Raw genomic sequence first — 22,769 nt, 5'->3', positions numbered from 1 at the left:
CCTTCAAATTACTTGTGTGTAACATGTTGACATTTCTGATTTGACAGATCATGTCGAAGCATTTAATTTGAAATCCTAGGCCAAACAAAAAAAAAAAAAAGTATGTTTGAGGGATTTTTTTGATGTGCTTTTTTAAAAGCAATAAATGAACATTTGGAGGGTCAGAACTGTTTTTGTTTTTTTGTTATGTTAACAATAGTGATGCCAGTTACATTTGGTTAGGTCACAGCTATAGAATAGTAAATCACCTACCTTTGCTCACTACATCGTACCCGTTCTTACCCTCAGGTGTGCATAAACTGCATGTTATGAACTTCTTTTTAAAATACAAAAATTTGAAATTATCAGTTATCTGTATCGGCCATGAGAAGTAGGTTATTATCGGTTATTGGTATAACCTGAAAAAAATTCAGATTGTGCGTCCCTAATTTGTAGTTTACACTTGATACTTCAATACATTTTGCTGACAATACTCTCACTCTTATACATAACGAATGTTTTGAATGCAGCACTTTAATGGATTATTTTACACTGTGTTATTGCTCCTCTTCCTTAAGTAAAGGATCTGGGTACTTCTTCCTCCCCTGTCAGAGTGATGGGAGTTAAGGGAAATAAACAGTCATCTCTTATGAAGATTAGTGCGAGTGGACCGTATTGATCAGCGGTCATACGATAAACAGTGGAGAACAGGAATGCGCCGCCAATCGTTTGGGCCCCATTAGTCTCCGCTTGTATTGCCTTTGATTATTGCTGACTGAGCTCCCAGTGCATGTGATGGCTTTTTACTGCAAGAACTGCTGCTTTCAACCTTTTTTTTTTTTTTTTTTGAGGAGCACATTAAAATAACACTGGCTCCGAAGACAAACCACTCTATATCTTCTGTCACGCCAAAGCTGTGTCTCGTATACAAGGATGGATGTTGGTGGATGTTTCTGAGAGGAGATTAAAACCGGATTTAAAATCTTGTAATGCTTCAAATCAGCTGAATCTCAGAGTCGGGACTCAACACAAAACGCATACACACCTGCACAAATCCACACACATGCCGACTCTGTAAATCCTCGGAGGGTAAATCCTGTTCTATAACAGGCCAGCAACACAGGCTCAGGAGACAGACATGACAGAGTTGACAGTGCCAGTGATGATGATGGTGATTGTGGTAATAATGATTATGCTGATTATTACAGGGCTGCCACAGTGATGTGGTGATTGCGCTGTGAGGAAGAAACAGAGGAAGACAAAGGGCGACAGCGACAAAAATGATGATGAGGATGATAATCATTAAGATCACTTTTTTTTTTCTTTTGGTGATCAACTGTGAGCCGTTCGCAGCGGTTGTTGATCTTTCTTTAATTGGCAGAACAGCCGTGTGGGGAGTTAACTGAGGATATCTCTACCACGTTTGAGGGCTTTGATTTCACATGACAAAAAGAAAAGGCACCGTTGAGAACATTCCAGCAACTCCCTTTGAAGGGAGTGATCTGGCAGTGCTCATTTGAATTATTAACTGGGTGAGACAGACAGACAGAAAGAGTGAAAAAAAAGAGAGCAAAAGAGCGAGAGACAGAAAAACACATAGAGGAAAGACAGCGAAATGGATCCCCGTCTTTAGCAGGCAATGCCAAACCGTTCAGCCTAAACCACGTCAAATATCTGTGATGACTGATCTTTGCATCAAACAATCAGGCCAATTATGCAGAAATAAAACCTCATACAGGCAATAAGGAGCGCTGCTAATGGAGGTGAGAATTTATTTGAGTTACTGATGTTTTCGGGGGGTTTTTCAGTAGAGTTCATGAAATACAAGTATGAATGTGTAATTACGGGTCAGCTGTCCCCCTGCTGCTTGCTTGGAATTGTTTAATCTGCAGAGGGAGTGTCCCAGAGCGAGGTAATTCTCCTCTGTGGTCATGTTGTGTCTCCCACAGCAGGACCCCATTATTACTGCCGCTGTGGCCAAAGCACCAAAGTTAGAAGGTGAGGCTTCAGGTGATGTACTTGCAGAAAGACAGGAGCACAGAAAATATTTCAGTAACCCCTAAAGTACGTGTACCCGTCCAGCCTGCATCATTTATAGTGGACAAAGGATCTGTGTTAGCGTTTACTATAGGAGCAGTTCCTTTTTTTTAATGTCAGTAGCTGCAGTTACATGGATATTTCTTCAACCCAATTGAAATCATTATGATTAGAGATTCCAACTTAATTGTTTGCATGGATGCAAAATAAAGTGATCCCAGAGGATGTGTGTTTACATGCCCCAAAGCATCAGAAAATAACTTTATGACTTGTGCAGAGTGGTTCCACCTGCTGTGAAGTGTCTAATCTGCCAGAAATATAACAGAAGAAGTTTTTCTTTCAACTTTGTTGAGAACATTTAATTCATCTAATAAATAAAGTATGAAAGGGGAGGAAGTGGTTCAGACTGTTAATAGAATTTTGAGTAAGTGATAATAAGTGTAACCCAGGTTGTTTTATGTCCAGCACTCACATCAGAACATAGCACTAGCAGAGTGCTAAATATTGTTTTAGATTTATGAGTGGTTGTCAAAATCAGCAGAGGGAGGTGTGTAGAAACAGCTGGTAGTGCATCCACCCCCTATGTGACCTAATGTTACCCCCATGTGGGAAAAACGTACAGAGAAACTTTATTAATTCCAACCAGAGAGAAACAGTGGGCTTCGTTTACGTGATTATTAGGTGCTAATACTTTATTATTGAATGGATTATCAAAGGTTTACACCACCACTCTCATTCCAATTGAAAAATTCTTCCTATCGGCCCGGTCTCGTCTGATTGAAGTAGTTGCGTGAGGCATTTTTATTCTGCTAGGGCTATTGTTCTTATTATTAGTGGAAAATTAGGGTCCATGGAAATGAACCAAGTGAAAAAAATAAGATGATTTGATGATGACTTGTCACTTCTGTATTGCTTTAAATATGGTCCACACACGTAAAAGTTGTGGATCTTCTTAGAGAAGGATGTTAACACAGGAGAAGACCAACAACATGTAGTGCAGACCTGAGCATGAAGCAAGCTAATTGGTTAACCCAATGTTTTACAGGCAGCAGATATGAAAAGAAAAAAAAAACTTAAAATACATATACCACAATACTATAAAAAAAACAGCAACACAAATGTTTCTGAACTAACCTCGTCCGCTTACATCCAACCTGCAGTAACACGTTTAAGCCTTGCGTTGATTTCCAACAAACTGTACAGCTGCATCAATCTCATCCATGCTTGTCGCCTTTTTTGAGGCAATTTTTCTGTTGCCATTATTCTGGCTCTGGCGCAGGCAGATAACATCCTTCTTCTTAATCCTGCCTAAAGAGCTCTGATTGTCTTAGTTGTCTTTTTTCCAGCCGGGGAAACAGCCATCACGGCACTAGACCTTTTTTGAATGGCTGAGAATAAGCCACCCAAAAGATAGAAATCATCTTGTAAGAACTGAGTTGGACACACTCTCAATCACTCTATAGCCATCCCTTTAATTCCTGCGGGTGCTCCTTGGTGGCATGTGATAGCATCATGCTCAAGGATCTAAAGATAGTTGTATGTCAGAGAGATTGTAAAGCCTTTAGAGGCAAACTTGTGACTTCGGGCTTTGTAAATATAGATTGTCTTGACTTGATTGTATTAAGAGGAATTATAAGATCAAGACACCTTGTCGTACCCTGGCGATGGGCCGTACTCCACCAATCTCTGCTGAGGCATCAAGGTTTTGACGCTTGGGTTGTTGGGTAAGCTTAAAGATAGATTTCTTGCATTTTCTCCATCTTTAAGGTAATGGAGTTTCCATAGCCAACTGGCGCCTGTGATGTAACAAATCCATCTTGTGCATTCTCTTTGTCTGCTTCTTTTAAAGCCGTATCAAACAGAATTAATCAAAAAGATCCATTTTAAAGGAAGCCCCGAGTTGTTTTGCGTGTACTGTTTAGCGTGCTCTACAGTACATGCTTGGCTGGATGCATATTAACAGCTCGGGAGATGCACGAGCAGATGAAGAAGGATGTCACAACCGGCCCTAATAACAGCCTGTTTTTGTTTTAATGCGTTTTCCCCCGGCTCTACAGATATGTCTGCTATACATGCTGTACAGTATGTGTCCTTGAGCGCATACACACACACACAGGGGGAGGAGAGGGAGGTGGTGCCGGCCACCAAGGGGGTGTGTGTTTATGTGTGTGTTTTGCGGTGTGGGGGGGCCGCAATTAAAAGGCAGCATGCAGTGTCCCACGAGGTGCTAATGCCCAGGATCAGCTGTTCTAATGTCATTCACATCCCCTCTGTTATTCAGCCAGCCCCGTTTGATGTATGAATCCATCGGGGACTTCATCAGTAACCCCCCCCCCCCAAACACCACCACCACCACCACCACCCCTCCCTCAATGCTACCACCACCACCACTTTTATAACCCCACCCTAACCTACCCAACCCCCTGCCGGCTCTACAACCCCTCCTCCTCCTCCTCCTCCTCCTCCTCGCCTTGCACAGAACCTCCCCTTCTGTGTCTGAATGCTTATGTTGGCTTTTATCGCGCTCAAAGTAAACAGAGTCGCGCCAGGGATAGTGAGTGAGAGAGAGGGGGGGAGAGACCTAGAGAGAGAGAGAGAGAGAGAGAGAGAGAGCGCAATAGTGATAAAGGTGGAACATGCACATTGTCTGCGTCCCGCTCGCCTCCCTGCTACATCTTCAATAGAGGCACAAAAGCCAGCAAAAGGGAAATTTAAAAGGCAGGAGGAGGCAGAAGAAAGGAAGTGATCCGAGGAGACAGAGTGAGCAAGCGAGCCAGAGAGAGAGACAGAGAGAGAGAGGAAGAAAGAGTAGAGCGAAAGGATCTCCCTGCTAAATGCGCAAAGCGTCCCGTCACCCCACGCTGAGCTCCATGGCCAACTCCGGCTGCCTGCTGCTCTCCGGCTCCGGGATGCTACCACACTCGCTCCAGTGTCCCCCTGCCTTCCTCTACCTGCCCGAGGTAAGACTGAATGAAGCTCGCTTTCCGTCGCTCTCCTCTTTCTTCCCCTGCTCTCTCTCTCCTCCTCCTCCTCCTCTCACTCGCTCTCCGTCCGTGCCTTTTCGTTCCTCCGTGCGCTCCTCGGCGGCACGTGATAGCATCTCGCTCGCTTTTGTGTTGTTACCCTGAGTACTTTCACCCCCCTAACCCTTGACCCTCACCCTGTGTTTGTGGGAAAATAAGGAGGACAGGAGTTGAAGGGGAGGATGAGGAGGAGGGAGGAAGGGGGGCGCCTCTTTAATTTTATTTATCCTCTCAACCATCCTGTTCTTCATCTCCTCTCGCCCCCCCCCCCCCCCCCCCCCTTTTTTTTTTTATTTGAGTGAAATAAAACAGTGAATTAGCGGTTGCTGTGACGCTGGGCCAGGCAGTGTTTGTGTACATCACTCGCTTCATGACTCATTGTGCTTGGAAGTGTTTTGGTCAGTTTGTTGTTCCCACAGTTCCCACCACTTCTCTGCCACAGAGATAAGGGTGCTTTACAGTTTTTCAAGTGAACGATTCTGAAGAAATTGCTTTCGCTAGACTGTTTTAAACGCACAAGGATGTCAACTTTTTCCCCTAGCTGTCTGTTTGGAATTATGAAGAAAATCATTTATCTTCAGTGTGTACCTGAGTGCTGCCCAAATTCTGAGTGTGTCACCTAAACTGACCCCAACCTGGATCAGCTCAATATAAAAAAGAAAACCGATTCCAGGTGATTAAAGAAAACATATTTATATTTTTAAATTTCAGCCCTTAAAATCTAAAAGTTAAATCTGTGACGCCTTATGGATTAATAATAATTACATGATTTTACATTGTTTGTATATCTGTATATATGTGTACTCAGCTTTTAGTTGTATGATGTGGAAACAAAAACTGTCCCTGAAATATTAAGTGAGGAATTTCAATTTCTTAGTCGTCTTATCTCGACTTATCACTGTTATTTAACCCTCACGTCCCTTTGATTCTTAGGATGTTTTTACTTGGTGAAAAGCTGCTGTTAAAGATAAAAGCAAATCCACAAATTTGCTCAACAAACACACTGCATTCAGACTGAAATTACACAAAAACTTCTTTCATATCGAGCATTGTCTCAATTTATCCGAAGGCCACAGCGAGCTCCTCAGTCTCTCTCACACCCCTTCATTTGTCTAATGGTGATCACCACCAAGTGACAACACTTTGAATAATTATATATCTCTGCAAATTAACATTGATTTTCCCTTTTATTTATTTATTTTTTTTCTGTCCTCCTTTGGAAATTGATTCAGTCACGGATCCCCTTGTTTTGTGAAACCTGAAGACTGCAATTTTCTGAAAGGAGGTGAAAAAAAAAAATCAACAACAAGGTGACACTTAGGAGCCTGTGTGCCTGTCTATCTGCTGAATTATTCACATGTTTTAATTCAGCAAGTTGGGGATGGGAGTGCTGTTAGTGATGGGATGATGGGGGCTGGATGATGGGGTGAGGAGGGGGGGGAGGGGGAGAGGGGGGGAGGGGGGTCGAGCGTCCAATTCAGTTTTTACTACCAGCTGCATGAGTTGCAGTAAACAGTGTGTGTTACTGCAGTGATTGAGGGGAAATAACGGAGAGTGCTGCTCGTGATGGGAACATTCTCATTTTGAATCTTCCTCCCCTCTCTCTCCCCCACCATCATGGTAATGGCCCTCACCCCCTCCCACCCATCTGTCCAAAGCGGGCACACCCCGCCGGCCAGCCAGGGACAGGCATGTGGACAACCAGGTGCCACCAAAACACACACTGTAGAGGAGCCAAGGCCACCTCCACTAACTCTTATTCTCATAGTAAAATAATAATATTGGCTTGCTGAGTTTATTGGTGAAATTTTCAGATTAATCATTTTCTGATAAAATGAAACTAAAGGTTTTTTTTTTCTTTTAGTACCTTCAACTTCAAATTTATAACATTTTAATAGTTTGTATTTTGATGACAACTATATTTTATATCTTACATGTTTATGTCACACTGTTTGCCTGCCAGAGCTCCTTTCCACAAGTCAAAATGTAAGCAAACTGAGTTTAGGTGGGTTTACCTTCCACTACATCCCTGTTACATCCAAATCCTCAGAATGGCCAGTAAGCCTCTTGAGTCTGTGTATGTGTGTGTGTACCTGGCCACGTGTGTATTTGTGTGTGTGTGTGTGTGTGTGTGTGTGTGTGTGTGTGCGTGTGCGTGTTTATGTCCACACCAGGTTTCTTTAAAAGTCCAAGACAGAGCTGAAATTGAAACTTCCTGTGTGCTATTTTCATGAAACATCCCTTTTTGTTTCAAATCCCTTTAATGTCTCAGCAGCTTTTGTTCTTTTCTCTTTTTTTCCTCCTTTGCGGTAAATCCTCACCCTGCAGCGCTGTGAGGGGAAACAACCCTCTGAATCACACTGTGGCCAGCGTCGTCGTCCCCCCCCACCATCCCTTTTCCTCCCACATCACCCATCCTTCGTAGGATGCTGCCCCCGCCTCCCCTCCTCCACCACCACACCACCACCACCACTCTCCTGCTTCCTCCCCTCGCCACAGTGCAGGGCTGCAGCGTCGGCTCGTGTGAGATGACAGCCAGAGAACAGAAGGGGAATAGATTGAGGTGATAGCCTCTGCCTCACAGTTTGTTTGCATTTCAAATAAGACACTGTATTAAGTTGGGCTCGGAACAGCTTTGCTTATTATGTGTGAACATGGCGCCGCGTGATATCACAGGAAGACAGGAGTTTATTACATAAAAGATTAGTGAAGCATACCTTGCCTTTATTTGTGTGCAGCAGTGTTTGGGTGTGTGTTCCCAGGCAGTTTGCTTTGATGCTCTTTGTAGTCGGCTGCGGCGCATATAAATCCCGGCTAAATGTTTGTTTTCATTAACACAAGGAGAGACTCCCTGCGGTGTGGTGGGAGAACTGTGGGCTTCTGATTACAAAAAAAGTGGCAGTATCACACCGCTGCTGAAGGGCTGTCCCTCACTTCGACAGGGGGAGAGTTTCTCCACCACATGGGGTGCCGGCTTCATCCTTCCGCAGGATGATGTCACTTTTCTCCTACCGTCAATTTGTATTGTAGTGGCTCATTTCATGAGTTATGGCGCTGGATATTGAGGGAGTTATGAATTACAGTGTGGTGAGGCTTTTACGGGATGCAGTGCTGACTGCTGTAGGCCCGTATTTAAGTATAAATATATTTATGGCACATGCCGAAGCTGACGGGGTAGCTCAGGTTTGCTCATGGTAGTTAGTAGCTGTCTTCACAGCCATAAAAACATGGCATCTCATGGATTTTCTATTTACCAGGCACTGGGTGGGCATATGGCAACGCTCGTAAATGTAACTCTATTATCTAAGACGATGCTGTTGGGTGGGAAGCAGGGTGTTACTTATGTCTAAAGAGGAAAAAGCAGCAGTTGTTATTGTCTTCATGTCACATCTCTCTCTCTGTCTTTGCCTCGGACTTATCTCGAGATCTCCCGTTTTCTAAAATTGCCTTCCTTTGATTTGTAATTGGATTTTCTATCATGGCATTCCGCTGCGCTGATGTCTATTGTTATTGTTGCATCTATTGATTTCTTTTTTGTGGCTTCTTTGGTCAGGCTGTTTTGAATTTCCCCCTTAACTGTACACGGCTTCGGTATCGTTCTAAATGGTTAGGTCACCTAGGAGAGGCGATCCTTTTATGTCGGTGGATCCTGAAAGGAATTGCCCGGGCTCTCTGGTTACAGCAGCCTCCACCTCCTCCTCCTCTTCCTACTCATGCTGATCTCTTTTCTACGACTGTACTGGAAGCGACTCCCTCTCTCCTCACACACACACACACACACACACACACACACATACACTGATACATCTGGTTAAAGGCGAGGGATGTAGAGAGGAGAGGACTGGGAATACTCGTGACACACTTCCCCCTTGGTTCAGGCCTTGATCCTGCCTCCCAAAGCGCTGCTATTCACGGGGACTTTAGATATCGAAGGATTCAGGTTGGCGGTCTCGGGGGGATGGACTAATGCGAACCGCGCAGAGACGGCTCCTTCCTGGGGGATAATTATTGTAGGCCAAGCTGTACTATTGACAGCTGTAAATGGAGATGCTGTCTGTAACTGGGGAGGCCTAATAGGTTTTTGTCCCTACATGGGCTCTCGTTAGGCTGGTGTGGGTGCATTGGAGATGAGTTTGAGAAATGAGCCGCGGCCTCGTTGGGCTTCAAATGGGACTCGCCACCCCCACCACAGCACCTCCCTCCTGACCTCTCGGGAAAAGGGTTAACACGCAGTAGTTGGTTCTGCTTTGATCTGCTGTTGGACTTTTACTGTTCATACACTTCCATCATTTATCTCTACGATCAACTCTTAGACCAAAACAATGAGTGTATCTACTAGCAAGTATGTGTGTGTGTGTGTGTATCAAAGCCTGATATATCTTCTTCCTCTGTGCTCCATTGTTGTCCAAAGATGATCGAAAATACATCAAACAGCCACACTGTTGCAGTGGGTGACGTGTTTCTATATTACCATGAACACACACGCCTTAGTTTATTTTGACTCAATCCCACATACAGCGTCCTGCTGCTGTAAATACTCACTGGAGCACCCAATGTGAAATAATCTGCAGCTGAAAATAGTCCCCAACTAATGCACTTTTTCCTCCTGTTGGAGTAAGCAAATGCTACCAGCTGTTTTAGGAAATTAGTGAGGCTTTTAAAAAATGAAACTAAGTCTTTGTGAGTTGTTTTTAAAGATTTCAATCTTTATTAGGAACTAATGGACTTAGGGCTGAGTGCCATAGACAGGGTGGAAGGGTCAGAAAGTATTTAGAGTGGACTAACACTTTTTGGATAATTGTTAGCAACAACAAAAGCCTTGTACTTAAACTACTTGCAAGTCAAACCCAGATCTCATGATTAAGGCATTTGTTACATCCGCTTTCACAAGCTATCTGATTTCCTTCTGTTGTGCTGTTATAGGTAAACGCTGTATTTGAAATATTTCCATCATATCACAAAGCAGTGCCAGCTTTGTTGTTTTTCAGTCAATTTAGCCGAGCACAATTCACTCAGATTCAATCAGGCACAAATCAAAAAAACTTAAAACCCAATTTCATGGGCTCTGGAATATACCTCTCAATATGTTCTATGTTTTGGTGTGAAATCATTCAGAGTCTTTCTCTCACCGCCGTTCAGCTGTTTTGTCCCTTAAACAGCTGATTCATAGCAGCATAACAAAGGCGGAGGGACTGATTGAAATGTTTTCTCACTTTTCTCTGCCCCGGAGGAGAATTGTAAATCACAGCTCAGTCGTTTATTTTGAAATTTCATTTGGTGTGTGAGCGAGTGCTGCCTTGTTCTTTACAGAGACTTCACAGTCGGGCTGACTTGTGGGTTGTTTTTTTTTTCTTAAGGCTACCCACCGTCTTACTCCACTAGACCTTTGTAAATGGAACAAAATTAAATTTGTTCCCTGTATAGAAGAATGGCACAAACAGTGCAATAGATTTACTCACCAACAAAGGATTTCCACTGGGGGTCTGGCTGTATTTTTAATGCGAGCGTACACATTTCAGCTTACATATGTATATTTATTTGTCTGCCTGGGAGGAATTCTTGTCATCTGTAGGTGGATGCTTGCAGGGCTTGTGCACACGCGGTGCTGTGCAGTGCATCAATAAATGTGTATTTACATTTTGCCAATAATGCTAAATATCCTCCAGTCATTAATGTTGAGCGTTAGCCTGGAGTGCTCCTGTCTATATTTTGGACCTATAGTGTCAGTGAATTAGCATGCACAGTGCTGCTGATGCTAATATACTCCACTTCTGGAAAACAAAGCTGCAGTTGCAGATGTCCTCGCCTCACAATAATTACCGACCCCCTTTTTTTTAGAAGGTGGCAAATTTCTAATGAAGCTTTTAATTAACATCGGGGTCAAACTTTTACTGCTGCTCATCACACAGAAGGGAGAAAATATGACACCACAGGAGATGTGTTACCTGCTAATGTGTGGGGCTGGGACTCATGACATTTTTGGGTACTTGTGGTGTTTCGATGCCTGCATTTTAGTACTACTACTTGTTTCTGGATACCTGTCTTGTATGAAATATAAAGAAAAGACGTTCTCAAACTACAAATGTTCTCTAAATGCAAGCAGCAGCAGCCTGCTGATCAAAGACTGAGTAAACAAGATAACAACACTTCAGCACACTTTTGGTCAGAGTTTCTGAAGCTGGACATCCCTACTAATCTGTCACATGGTGCATTACTTCACAAAGGTTCAGGTAAAGGCCGCTGCTTGCAGAGGGCTGTTGACACTCACTGCTGTCAAATCTGCATTGCAGTGGCCTTATTTCCCACCCAGGCCATTTAATACAGCTACAGGAATGTCCGCTCGCTTTTGAAATCTCTGCTACTTGGTTCGCTTGAGCGCTCCTTCAGGCCAAACGGAGACCGTGAGCAAGTAGAGGGACTGGCGAGAGAGAGGGGAGGACAAGACATACGACACAACACCTCCCTGTCTTTACACTGCGGGTGCTCTCACTACATCACACACACTTATACACACACGCGCACATGCATACAGTTAGAGGAGGATAAAGGCAGGAGGATAACCTCGCAGTAGAAAGCGTTTGTAGCCTCTTTTTTTTCCCCCTGAGAATATAATCTGTCCTGAGGTTTTCTATTTCTGCAAATGGCACGCTAAAATGCTTAAGCAGCCAGACCAGCTTGAGTCCAATTATTTCTTTACTGCAGTATCTTTGCCAGCTGTGATTAGTATGTTTATAATGTAGTGTCACTCTCATACTGTCCTTCAAGCATTCTCCTCTCGGCGGGAACCTCTCAAATGAGACGTATTACCCTGTGTGCTGAGTTAACAGAGTGGCCGTACAAGTGAAAGCAAAAAAAAAAGAAGAAGAAGCAGCTATCACAAGCCATTAAAAGCACTGCACCTTTTTATCACCAGCGGCTTAATGGCAGTGGTGAACAGCAAAGCATTATTACCGCTTCTCCTTGTGCTCCTGCAAGCTCAACTCCACTGCCAGAAGTCACACTGCTGCTGCTGCTGCTGCTGCTGCTGCTGCTGACAAATAGATCTCCAGGCAAACACTGAAATTTTGTTTTTCAAAAGGTCATTATCTGTCTTCATCGGAGCAGCAGGCGCGTTGCATGGGAACCAAGTTTGAGGGAATTATTTCTCCTATCAAACAGGCCGAAGAAGTTCCCTTTCCGCTTGTTTTTTAATCTCATTATTTAATTTTTAAAGGATGCAACTGTACGATGTGTTTGACTACTAAGAGGCACCCTGGGTCACCCACTAAAGAAGATCAATATTTGAACTATGCTGTTGTGGGTCAGCATGTACGGGCGTATAAAATTAAATGGGGCTTGAAATTGATTTCAAGTTCTCCTTGAAAAAGTCTACAGGTATTCTGAAATGAAACCAAGAGGAGAAGTGCCGCAGAGAGGAGATGACCTCCACCCAGGCAGATTCATAATTGTTTTTGTTTCTCCAAATTAAATGAGCCTTTTTATTATTATTATTTTTTCTATATTGCAGAGCTGGGGGTCCGAAATTGCCAGTTATGGCACGTTCGTTTTTAGAGACCTAAAGTAATATAAAGTAATGGCCATGATTCCCAGCACATCTCACTGGCTACTCCCTTTAACACTATGAAACAAATGATTATGGGGTGGGCTTCAAAATAAAAAATGGGGCCTTCGTTTTTAGTTAATCTCAGCTCTGCGTTGCATGAACAGCAGGAGTGGGAAAAAAAATAGCAAAAGCTCAGACTTTGTTTCTCCCTATTTCCTTGCGGGCAACCAAACAGGTATCCCACTGATTACTCTGCTTCTTTTTGGGTAATCTGTAAGAAAGGGGAGAAGCTCATGTAATTTAGCCCAAATCAGAGCCCTCCTCCTCCTCCTCTTCCTCCTCCTCACTTTTCCTCTCCTCAGATGGTGAGTCTAAATATCACTGCTTTTTCTCGCAGCACTTTGTTAGTGGAGCACGCCTCTGTGTTTTTCTAAAATCATCTATCAAGGTGAGATCTGTGGGAAAGAGCAGCGCCTCGGGCTTCCTCTCCGTGTGCTTATGAGGTTTTATTAGGTCCCACAGGACCACTGCTTTGGTGTGTGTTAAAAACAAATGGAACTTACAAATTACAGATTACAGCCTCCGCAGGCTCGCGCATTCCTCCCTGAGTGTTATTGTGTGTGTGTGTAGAGACAGATGCAAGTGTGGCCAGTTGATGAAGGAATGGGTTTGTGTGTGTTTGAGGGAAGTGGTGCAAGCAGCTCTACATGAATGTGTTATGTCCGCTGCCGCTGCTGCAGCTCCTGGGTGAGTGCTGCATTAGTTATGATGGGGGATCCAGGAGGTATCTTTTCCAAGGTTCGTGATATTTGGATATTTTTATATTTAAAGGGTCCGTTGACCCAAATTACAAAAATGAATGAATAAATAATTTCACACTTCACTTACCTGGAGCGGTATCCTGCTATCAACCCTGTCTCGTAAAAACTGAGTTGATATACGACGTTACTGCAACAGCAACTCTGTTTTGAAATAAATGTTTCCATTTTTTATCAACACAGTGAGGAAAAATGAACATTTCTGCAAAATAACAAAATGCTCATAGATCTGCAGAACGTTCACAGACAACACATCTAATATGTTTGCCTTCAATAGCTGCTCCTGGCAACTAAAGCCCAGGTAACACAGGACGCACACACCTGGTCTTCAGTGTTTAAAAGATGATCCACCTCCCCATGAATCCTGTGCAGTACATTAACTTAACACTGGAGTGGAAAAAAAACATTGCCGGTGAACATGATCCATGCAGACATTATGTTTCCCCAAAACATGTGGCAAGGCCATTCAGCACTCTATGAAGCTACATTTTAGGGGACAGGGTTCCATGCAGTTATTTTTGAGATATCAGTTCAATGAAGGTGAATAGATTTAATTTGTGGTGCCTCAGTGTGAACAGCTGTTTGTGGGGCTACTTTCTGCTGAATATAATACACTGTATAATCCATGTGGAAACTTTTGACAGCGTGTGCTGTGAATTTTCAGGAGTATGAAACAAATAAGGGTTCAATGTTTTTTCTGTCACTAGCCCGTTCAAAAATCTGCTTGCCTCAAGTCAATTTTTACTTGCTCCTACACAAATTGTTTAAATTATTTTCAAAAGACTTAAGTTCACTGTTCTATCTGCCTTGCTCTCAATACTACGCAATGCATACTTAGAGTTTTGCCCATTTCCTTTAACGCCACCCAGCTCCTGTTAACAGGATAATTAAAATGCTAGCTTGCTCTTAAGCTCATAGACTTTGTCTTTACCCAACGCAATTTTCTCGCAACTGCCCGATTGTGACTGCACAAGAGTGTAGCTTTCATTTCAACATTGTGTGGGAGCCATATAAAATAGGTGGTTTGGGGGTTGTCTGCCACAACACTTGATTTCCCGCATTCTGCTTAATTTGTATGCACCAATTTGTGCACTGTTTGCATCAATATATGGAGAAATGTCAATATGGTCAAAAATAAAAGTTCTCCACTGCATTCATGTTTTTATTGGGGAGGGGACAAATTCACATGTTCTCTATATTGTCCGAGCGCCCTGCGTCCCCCCTGAAATCTATACCTATGTTGCTAAGCAAATGCAACTCTCAACAGAGATAAGAAAGAAGTTTGAAGCTCACTCTTTAGTTACTTCATCATTAGCTCAAGAGAAAACAATATTTTTCATTCTTTTTCACTTCTTGCCATTTTGGCAAGTTAGTTGCTAGATTCACTAGCCCAATGTGACATTTTCCTAGTTGCTGAGCCTTGCACATTCTTCCTGGAAAGACATATTGCTGGGGAGTTTTTCTCTTTTTTTTTAATAGGTTGAGCACCACAAATGAATTCCACTCAGCATTAGTGGGGTGAAGGCAGATATCTCCAAACCTCTGAAAGTCAAACCAGAGCTATCCGTATAGCTGTTAGAGGGAAGAAGGGAAATGAGGGCTTTTCGCTTCATTTGGGTGAAGCGACCCTTTAAACTCTAACACACTGTCGGGGCTCTACAGGGAAGAGGATTTTCCATTGCCCACTCCTCCTATTCATCCCCTTCCTTCTAATTTAATGACTCAGAATTGTAACTCCAACATTGTTATCATTCAGCAATAGGGAGTAATGAATAGCAATTAACGTTTTCAAAGGAGGGAGTAAAGCTTGAGAGACGTCGCTTTTCACCCAGAAATGTTGAAACAGCGCAGTAGTGGGAGATACTGTCATGTAGAGAAGGGGCCTAATTTATCCGTCCAGCTGTTTTTGGTAAATAACTTTTTTTTTCTTCTTCTTCTTCTTCCTGTCACACAGACTGCTATCAGCGCAAACACAAGTAATCATTCTAATATCCAACACATTCTGGCTTCCTCAATGAACTGTAATAAACTGTAATAAATTACTCTGCACATTTTGTCCAATGATTGCTCTTTCTGGTGCCGGGAGAGGAAGTGCTAATTAACTGGATATGAATGAAATTCTAGGGCAGCGTGGTATCAACGGCACGGAGACAAATGCGATTTAGTTCTGTCGCGAGCGAGTGGAAAATTGCTGTGTAAATAGGAGGTTGTTGCGGCAGAGCGTTTTTCTGTGTGCTTACATTTCATGGGTGAGAATCCAATCTCACAGGGCAGCATGTGCGGACTGCCCTCTCTGATACACTCCACCGTCCTCCACCTACTCTATGATAGCGCTCTAAAAGCTCCCCCAAATCTCTTCACACACACTCACGTACACCCCCACTGACACAGAGAAACACAAACACATATTTCAAAAGGTAAAAGCTATTGTGGAGCTCAGGAGCCGCGCCAGCTGAGGTAAAAATGTAAGCAGCGTACGCCTGGCAATTTGACTCATCTTCCATTTCACCAAATTTCCCCGACACTTGATTTCACGCAATGTAAACAGAGCAAATTCTAATTGTCACACTTGTCCTCTCCTTTACTCTACTTTTGCATATTCTCTGGTCGCTTTTCCCCGGATGTAGTGGGCACTCGAGTCAGAAAAAAAGACCACATCCACATTCACTTATTTCACTTACTGTCCCTTTTTGCCTCTTCTAGCTTTTTTTCATCTGTGGCTGCAGTGGCCGGTTTTTATCTATGGGTTTGGGCAGTTTTGGAGAGAATTACGGTGACAGAGCCATGGAAATGATAGGCCGGCAGTGAGATATCTCTGCCTCATAAATTCTACATTGCTCAAGATAATTTACGAGGGAGGTTTGTGTGCGTAAGACAGACAGTGCTCCATGGTATCCATCCACTCCACAGCCTCCATTCACTTCAGCCCTGCAAGTGCAGTCAATTTATCGAAACTGAATTTATTTCCAACGTTCGTTCCGTTCATTCCCAAAGCATCACTTTGAATGATTATGATAATTTCTTTCACCCTTTATTTTTTTGCTCAGAATATGCCTGGATATTATTTGTTCTGTCAGGATTATTACAGATAAAAGAGCAAACTAATAGATCTTGCGCGGCGTGTCTACTACTTTACGACTGAGAGGCCTTCACGATGAGGTATTCTGCCATCAGCAAAGGTCATCAGCTCCCCTGATTGTGCTGTATGAGCATGAGGCCAGGCCAAAAGGCAAGACGGCTCTGACATTGGTAATCATTCTTCATGCATATTTCTGTTTGAGGGAGGTTAGCGCTCTGTGTCTGCTAAACTAGGAAACTTTTATCCCACCAAGAAATAAAGAAAGCATCTTTGGATCAGTTGCTGAGGTCAGTTTTTTCCATGCATTACTACGGTAAAGGTTTTTTTTATTTCTTCCCTGAAAGTTTCAAAGGCATTGATATTGCTCCTGAGAGAAGAATTGGTTTCTCTTGACTTATTTTTCTTACTTATTTAGTTTGCATTGTTCTCTCTCTGTATACACTGTCTCCCTCTGCTTTATTTTTTTGTTTTCTTGACAAGGTCTGAATTTACTCTCCTACGTTACGGGCTGATTCGATGAGCAGAGTATGACTGCAGCCCTAGGGCAATAGAAGTTTACAACTTAGTTAGTATGGGGCTGTGTGTCTCTATCCAGTTAGGTTTTAGGCCTGTATTTTAGTTGCAGCAACGCCTCTAGTCTCCTCTCCCTGCAAGGCCTTTTTTCAATAACACCTTCGCGCTTCCACCATGTCGATTTACAAAATGGATGTCTTTGCAGGGAGAAACACCCCTTAAGGGACCGAGCATAGTCCGGTGGGTGCAGTGCAGTACAGTTTGTACCCCGGTGGCTCCGAAGAATCACTCACTTGATCTTCATGTAAGATGGTTGCTCAGGGGAGGTTAGAAGCTGCACGTCAGCCGTGTGTTTGTGTTTGAAGAATACTCTATAGGTTTTCCAATCAGTGCCAGTATTCCCAACACAACTCTGATGTCAGCGCACCTGCTTATTGCCGTGGCATACCTGTGTCGTTTTAACTAGACAAGATGCACAATGGAAGCAGACAAGGCTCTTTCACAGGGGAGTTAATCTAATCTACTCCCACTCAACTTGGACATTCGCTGTCACTGACACGCCGGCGTCGTCTCCAATAAAACAGGTGAAGGCAGAGCACGTCGACTGCAGCTCTGCAGGTAACTGGGGCTGGCACTCTGCTGGGCTTTCATGTTAACCCTCTCTGGGTTCCTTCCAATCATTATACATGAGCGTTCATTCTCAATTTGGTCCGCTCTTCCAGTCGGTTATTTTTGCTTGTCTTCTCACGTCAGAGTACCAACCATGATGCCGCTGACAGGATAGCTCTCCAAAAATATGTATAAACTCATTGTTGCATTGTAGTTTTGTCAGGCGCTTTGGGATTTCAAAACCCACCACGAGGCAGATGTTAACATACCTTCTCTTTCGTCTCTCCTCTCTCGCTGTCTCTGTGTGTGTGAGTGTATGCATCATGTGCACACAGGTGACGAGTCAGTAATTCAAGTGCTCAGCAGCAGGTTATTTCCTCTGAACCGGGGCCCTTATTTAATGGTAATTGTAGCAATTAGCATGTGAATGAGGTAAGAATTGGATAATAGAACTAAGATAAATATTGATGTTAATTCACATTGGAGGAGTAGTGTGTGTGTGTGGAGGGGGTGTACAAGTTCCCGTAAATTTATCCTGAACTCTCATTTGCATGCATTAACGCAGGGGCAATTACGACCTCAAAAAACATCAATGCTGCTGACGTTAAAAATAAATCAATTACTCTTCGAAGGCGGCTCTATCACATGAGGAGAAAATGGATCCGGGCCCGCAGAGGTGTTTTCAACTTTCCTCCCGCTGCCTTATTTACTTTGGTGTCTAAACCAGTAACCAGCTGCTGAGAAGGTTAAATGACATCCATCACCTGTCAGACAGCTGACCTGGGGATGAGGCTTTTCATTTTGACTTTGTAATAACTGCAGCTTCGCTCACAAAATGAGACGGATGACCTTGCGTGGTCCCCAAAGCTCTCTCATAGCAGGTATATAACAGGTGATGGGACTGTGTCATTTTCTCCACAGAGACATGGTGGTAGTTCTCTTGTTGGAGGGGTAAGAAAGGAAGACGATGGGGTGCGTAGGGAGAGATGGCGGCCTGTTTCTGACGACCGGTGGCTCGAAAAGGAGAAGTGACCCAGGATAGCTGATGCCAGGAGGTAGCTGGGGTCTTGGTGGGCTGCTGTGACTGAGCAGTTGTTGAGGTGGAAGTAAAAAACGCTCTCCCGGAAGGCGCCTGCCATCTGGACATCGGCCCATGTCTGCAAATCAGCAATGTGCAGCCGATGGGCCATCGCTACCCCCCCTTGCACATGCTCATACGAAACATTACGATGGTACACCCACTCGAAAAATATACGCCAACATTCACATCAGCCACCCCCGTCCTTTTTCACCCCCCCCCCCCCCCCCCCCCCCCCGTCTGCTGTTTTTGAAAGAAAAATGTGAGAGAAGAAAAAAGCGAGGGAAAGAGTGCAGTGCCAGGGGCGGGCGGTGGAGAAAACCTCATTTCTTCCGGCGTGCTGCAGCGAGTGGGTTATTGAGGTGGCTGTAATTTGATAAGGAGAGGAAACTCAATGGACTGTGAGCAAGTCAGCAGTTTGAGGCCAGTCACATTTCTGATGTGATGTGGAGGTGGCGGTGGTGATAGTGGAAGGAGGGATGGAGAGAGGGAGCTAGAGAGGAAGTGAGGGAGATGGGGAGGGCAAGAAAAAGGGATTGAGGAAGAGAGGAGAGCGGGGTTCCCTGACATCAGCGGCCTCTTCTCTCCTCCATGGGAACAGAGAGGAAAGGAGGAGCACTTATCCCACTCAGGTCCGATTGTCTCTCGGACGGAGCCAGAGGCACATTCCCAGGCAGATGGCCCATATACATCGGCCTGATCACTTTTAATCTGGAGATCTCCCCACAGAGCCCCACCAAACCCTTCCCCCTTCTATTTCAAACGCTCACGCCTTTATCCCTACCTTTCTCTCCGTGCTCTGAATTTCCACTCTGCTCGCAAAGTCACTTTTTGTTGTTGTGGCTGTTTCTCGCTCGCTAGATAAGAGACACAAGTGTGATCAGCGGAACCTTTGAAGTTCCCATAAATAATCGGGCAGCGTGGCCCACTCCGGAGCCCTCAGCTTCCAGTTCAGATCAAAGATTAGCCTCACGTCGGCCCCAGCCCTGGAATAAAGCACTTTATTGGATTCCAAAAGCTGGGCAAGCAGGCCCCTTTCTCTCTCACCGCGGGTCCCTCGTCAGACACAAGGCCCGAAGACTTTCACACGCAGCCTATCGAGCTGTTTGTACTCCCAGGATCCACAAGAAAGAGAAAACAAGAAAGCCTGAACAATGCTGACTTTTTAATCAACACCATGTTCAGAGGCAATCAGCAAGCAAGGCCTGATGTCTGAGAAATCTCTTCGTGGAGAAAAAAAATGGGACGGGGGGATTTTTGAAGTTACTGTTAAACAGGCTGTAAAATGCTCCCTCAGACCTGCAGGGCATTTGGATCTGGCGAGCCCATGCAGGCAGTCAGGGCTGTTCACACATGAGCAGGCTCTCTCATCTGGCTGAGGGCGAAGTCAATCTGGGGCCCGGTGTTTGAGAATGGCAGCCCACCATTCAAAAGGTCGGCGCTGGGCTTCTCTGGCTCGTGGTCACACATCTATCTGGGTATGTTGTTTGGACTCCACTCCAGGTTAGAAAACTGGCCCGAGCTGATTCTCCCATGCCCGACTAAAATGAACGCCGCCAGCATTTAGATGTCTGAAGAACTGAAGGGTAGGCTGGTCTGTTGTTAGCTGGTTAAAGACAGGGCTCACTGAGCCTTTTGTGAGGGATGAAAAACGATGTCCCTCTGCATGCTAGACTGCTCTGAGGAAGAAATGGCTGATGAGGGTGGGGGGTTGCAGCTCCTCCAAACCCTCAGGAGAGCAGAATTATCTTCCTTTATGCACCTCCCACTCTCCACCTTTCAATAAGTCGCCTGCACCACTCAACACCAAGAGTTACTGTCAAGACTTTACAGGTCTACAGGAGCATCAACAACACTGTGTAAAACATTAACAGGCCTGTTTAATATCCCCATCCTCCATCGCTACAGCTCTCCTAACATTGCACATTTTTGACAATAGGTAATACTCAAATCTCTCTTCCAGAGCCTAAATCCCCATAAAAACACATCTCATCGTGGCAGCTGTATTCTCTGGGGATTTGATGTTCATGTCATGAAAAGCCATACTGTGCAAGCACACTGAAGCGCCCACGCACAGATTAGGCTGGTCATACCAGCTCTCTCTCAATTTTTACATTTTTGTCTTTATTTTTTTTCCCCCTCCTTTTGAATTATACTTGGTAAACAGCTGAGGATTGTACCAAGGGGAGGGATTTTATGAGCAGGAGAAAGCGTAATGATAATAATAATAAAAAAAAAACATCATCACTGCAAGATGAAAATTGTTTCAACCTGAGAAGCCTTTTTAAAGGTGCAGGGTACAGAGGGAGGCTGACCGAGCCAAAGACGAGATGAAAAATAATTCTGTCAGCAGACACTTTCTCCCTACATCACCCCATTGCACTCCTAATTGATAAATGATGTCCATTCATTTCATCAAGGTCAGCGTACAATTAAAACATTCATGATTTATCAGCCAATGAACAGAAACCAAAATCAGCAGGGATCGCAGGCAACAAACCTTGATGTTTGATGACACACACACACACACACACACACACACACACACACACACTATGGAGGAGTGTGACCTGAGCGGCTCACTGGGGATATCAAATAACTCTCTGCCTAGAGTGACACTCGGGCTCCTGCTGCTCCCAAGTGTGTGGACTCTGGAGATGATGAGTTCTCAGACACACAGGATACATCTTGATGTCACATCTCTGATAGACAATATATTTCAATATAATCTTAATGTCTGTGTTTGTTTCTCACATCAGCAAGATGTTAGTCCCTTGAAATTCTGCATATTGAAATTTGGTAACCAATGCTTTTTTTGACTTCAAAGTCTTGGTTCTCTGTGGTAAATGTATTTGCTACAATTCTGGAAAAAAAAGAATTTCCAAAATATCTCTACAATAAATTCCTTTAGTATTCTTGACATGATTTTTAAAACTCTTTTACTTAACATTCCCGTATTAGTCACGCATTCTCTTCGTCACGTTTTCCTCTTATTTCCACACAGGCGAGATAACTACCACGTCTTAATCTGGGAAATTAAAAGGAGCATATGCCTCATGATATGAGATAAAGCAGAACCATATCCAGTATGACATTAAATTAAGCATACAGGCAGCTGTGAAATGGAGAACCATGCCATGCCAGGCCGGTGCAGTCATGCCACAGCCTAATTGTGCTTGTGCTTTTTGGTGGATTTCCAGTCTCTGAATCTGCATTACCTTTGCATATGAATTAAAAAGGTCATTACAAAGTCTCCTTTTTGATGTCTGAGTGATAAATAATATATATAAGCTTTTGCAAGATATGCTCTTTCAAGTCCTATCAGCGGATCTTTCTTAATATATGCGCTACATTACTGTGCATGCACACCCTTTGGTGCACATCCCCCCATGCATACTCTAGATGTATGTTAATGACTTTAATGGGCTGTTCTGTTTCCATTTAATCAGAATCTAAGTTCTGGGATACAGCTGCATGCTCAGTGGTGTCGAGGCTTCGTGTTCAGGCCCAGCTGAACGTCGCTGCTTCCCGCCTCAAACCTGCGCTCGCAGCTTTCCAGAGACTGGCCGAGGAGCCTGCTTGATTGCACTCTGTGAGCGTGTGTGTGTGTGTGTGTGTGTGTGTCTGTGTGTCTGTGTGTGTAGAGGAGGAGGTGTCAGGTGTAGTTTAATGTTCTTAAGAGAGAAATCTCAGTGTGAGAGAATGAAATATGAGAACCGTGCTTGATGTGTGGCGACTGCAGCCCTACAGCCCTCACCTCAGATGCTTTTGCCTCCTCGCTGCTTCAGTGAAGACTTGATAATGGGGCTTGCAGAGCCTTTCCAACTTCCTCCCTTCCATGAGCACTATGATTTTTATGGGCTGAAAAAGAACAAAAGAGATAAACAGGAATGCATTTGGCTGATTTCCTTATCAACTGTAATGACTTGCCTCACATTTCAGCGTTTACTTCTGTTCCTCTCTCTTTTCCTTCCCCCTGCCTCCTCTCTATCCTCCCTGTGGTGTTTCTTTGGCATTCCCTCCCCACTCCAGAGCAGCCCATCTAACTGAACCTGATACTGAGATTTGTGCGGCTAATTCCCTGCACTCA

At 44.1% G+C, this 22,769-nt stretch overlaps 1 protein-coding gene across 11 annotated transcripts in view; it reads left to right on the top strand.

Moving 5' to 3' along the window:
* The window catches only part of LOC117268171 (RNA binding protein fox-1 homolog 3-like), a 462,203-nt gene that overhangs the window by 362,514 nt on the left and 76,920 nt on the right, over positions 1-22,769 (top strand). The window contains exon 1 of one of the 11 annotated variants that reach the window (XM_033644390.2): positions 4,569-4,976. The exons of the other annotated variants lie outside the window; for them this stretch is intronic. Within the exon in view, the coding sequence (XP_033500281.1) occupies positions 4,851-4,976 (126 nt within the window). The 5' untranslated portion in view covers positions 4,569-4,850. Of the gene's footprint in view, positions 1-4,568; positions 4,977-22,769 lie in introns of those variants that run through there. 11 annotated transcript variants of the gene reach the window in all.

Source organism: Epinephelus lanceolatus, chromosome 18, assembly GCF_041903045.1.
Source record: "Epinephelus lanceolatus isolate andai-2023 chromosome 18, ASM4190304v1, whole genome shotgun sequence".
Taxonomy (NCBI): Eukaryota; Metazoa; Chordata; class Actinopteri; order Perciformes; family Serranidae; genus Epinephelus; species Epinephelus lanceolatus.
Note: the sequence above shows the minus strand (reverse complement) of the source record. Positions and strands in the feature narration are given on the sequence as shown.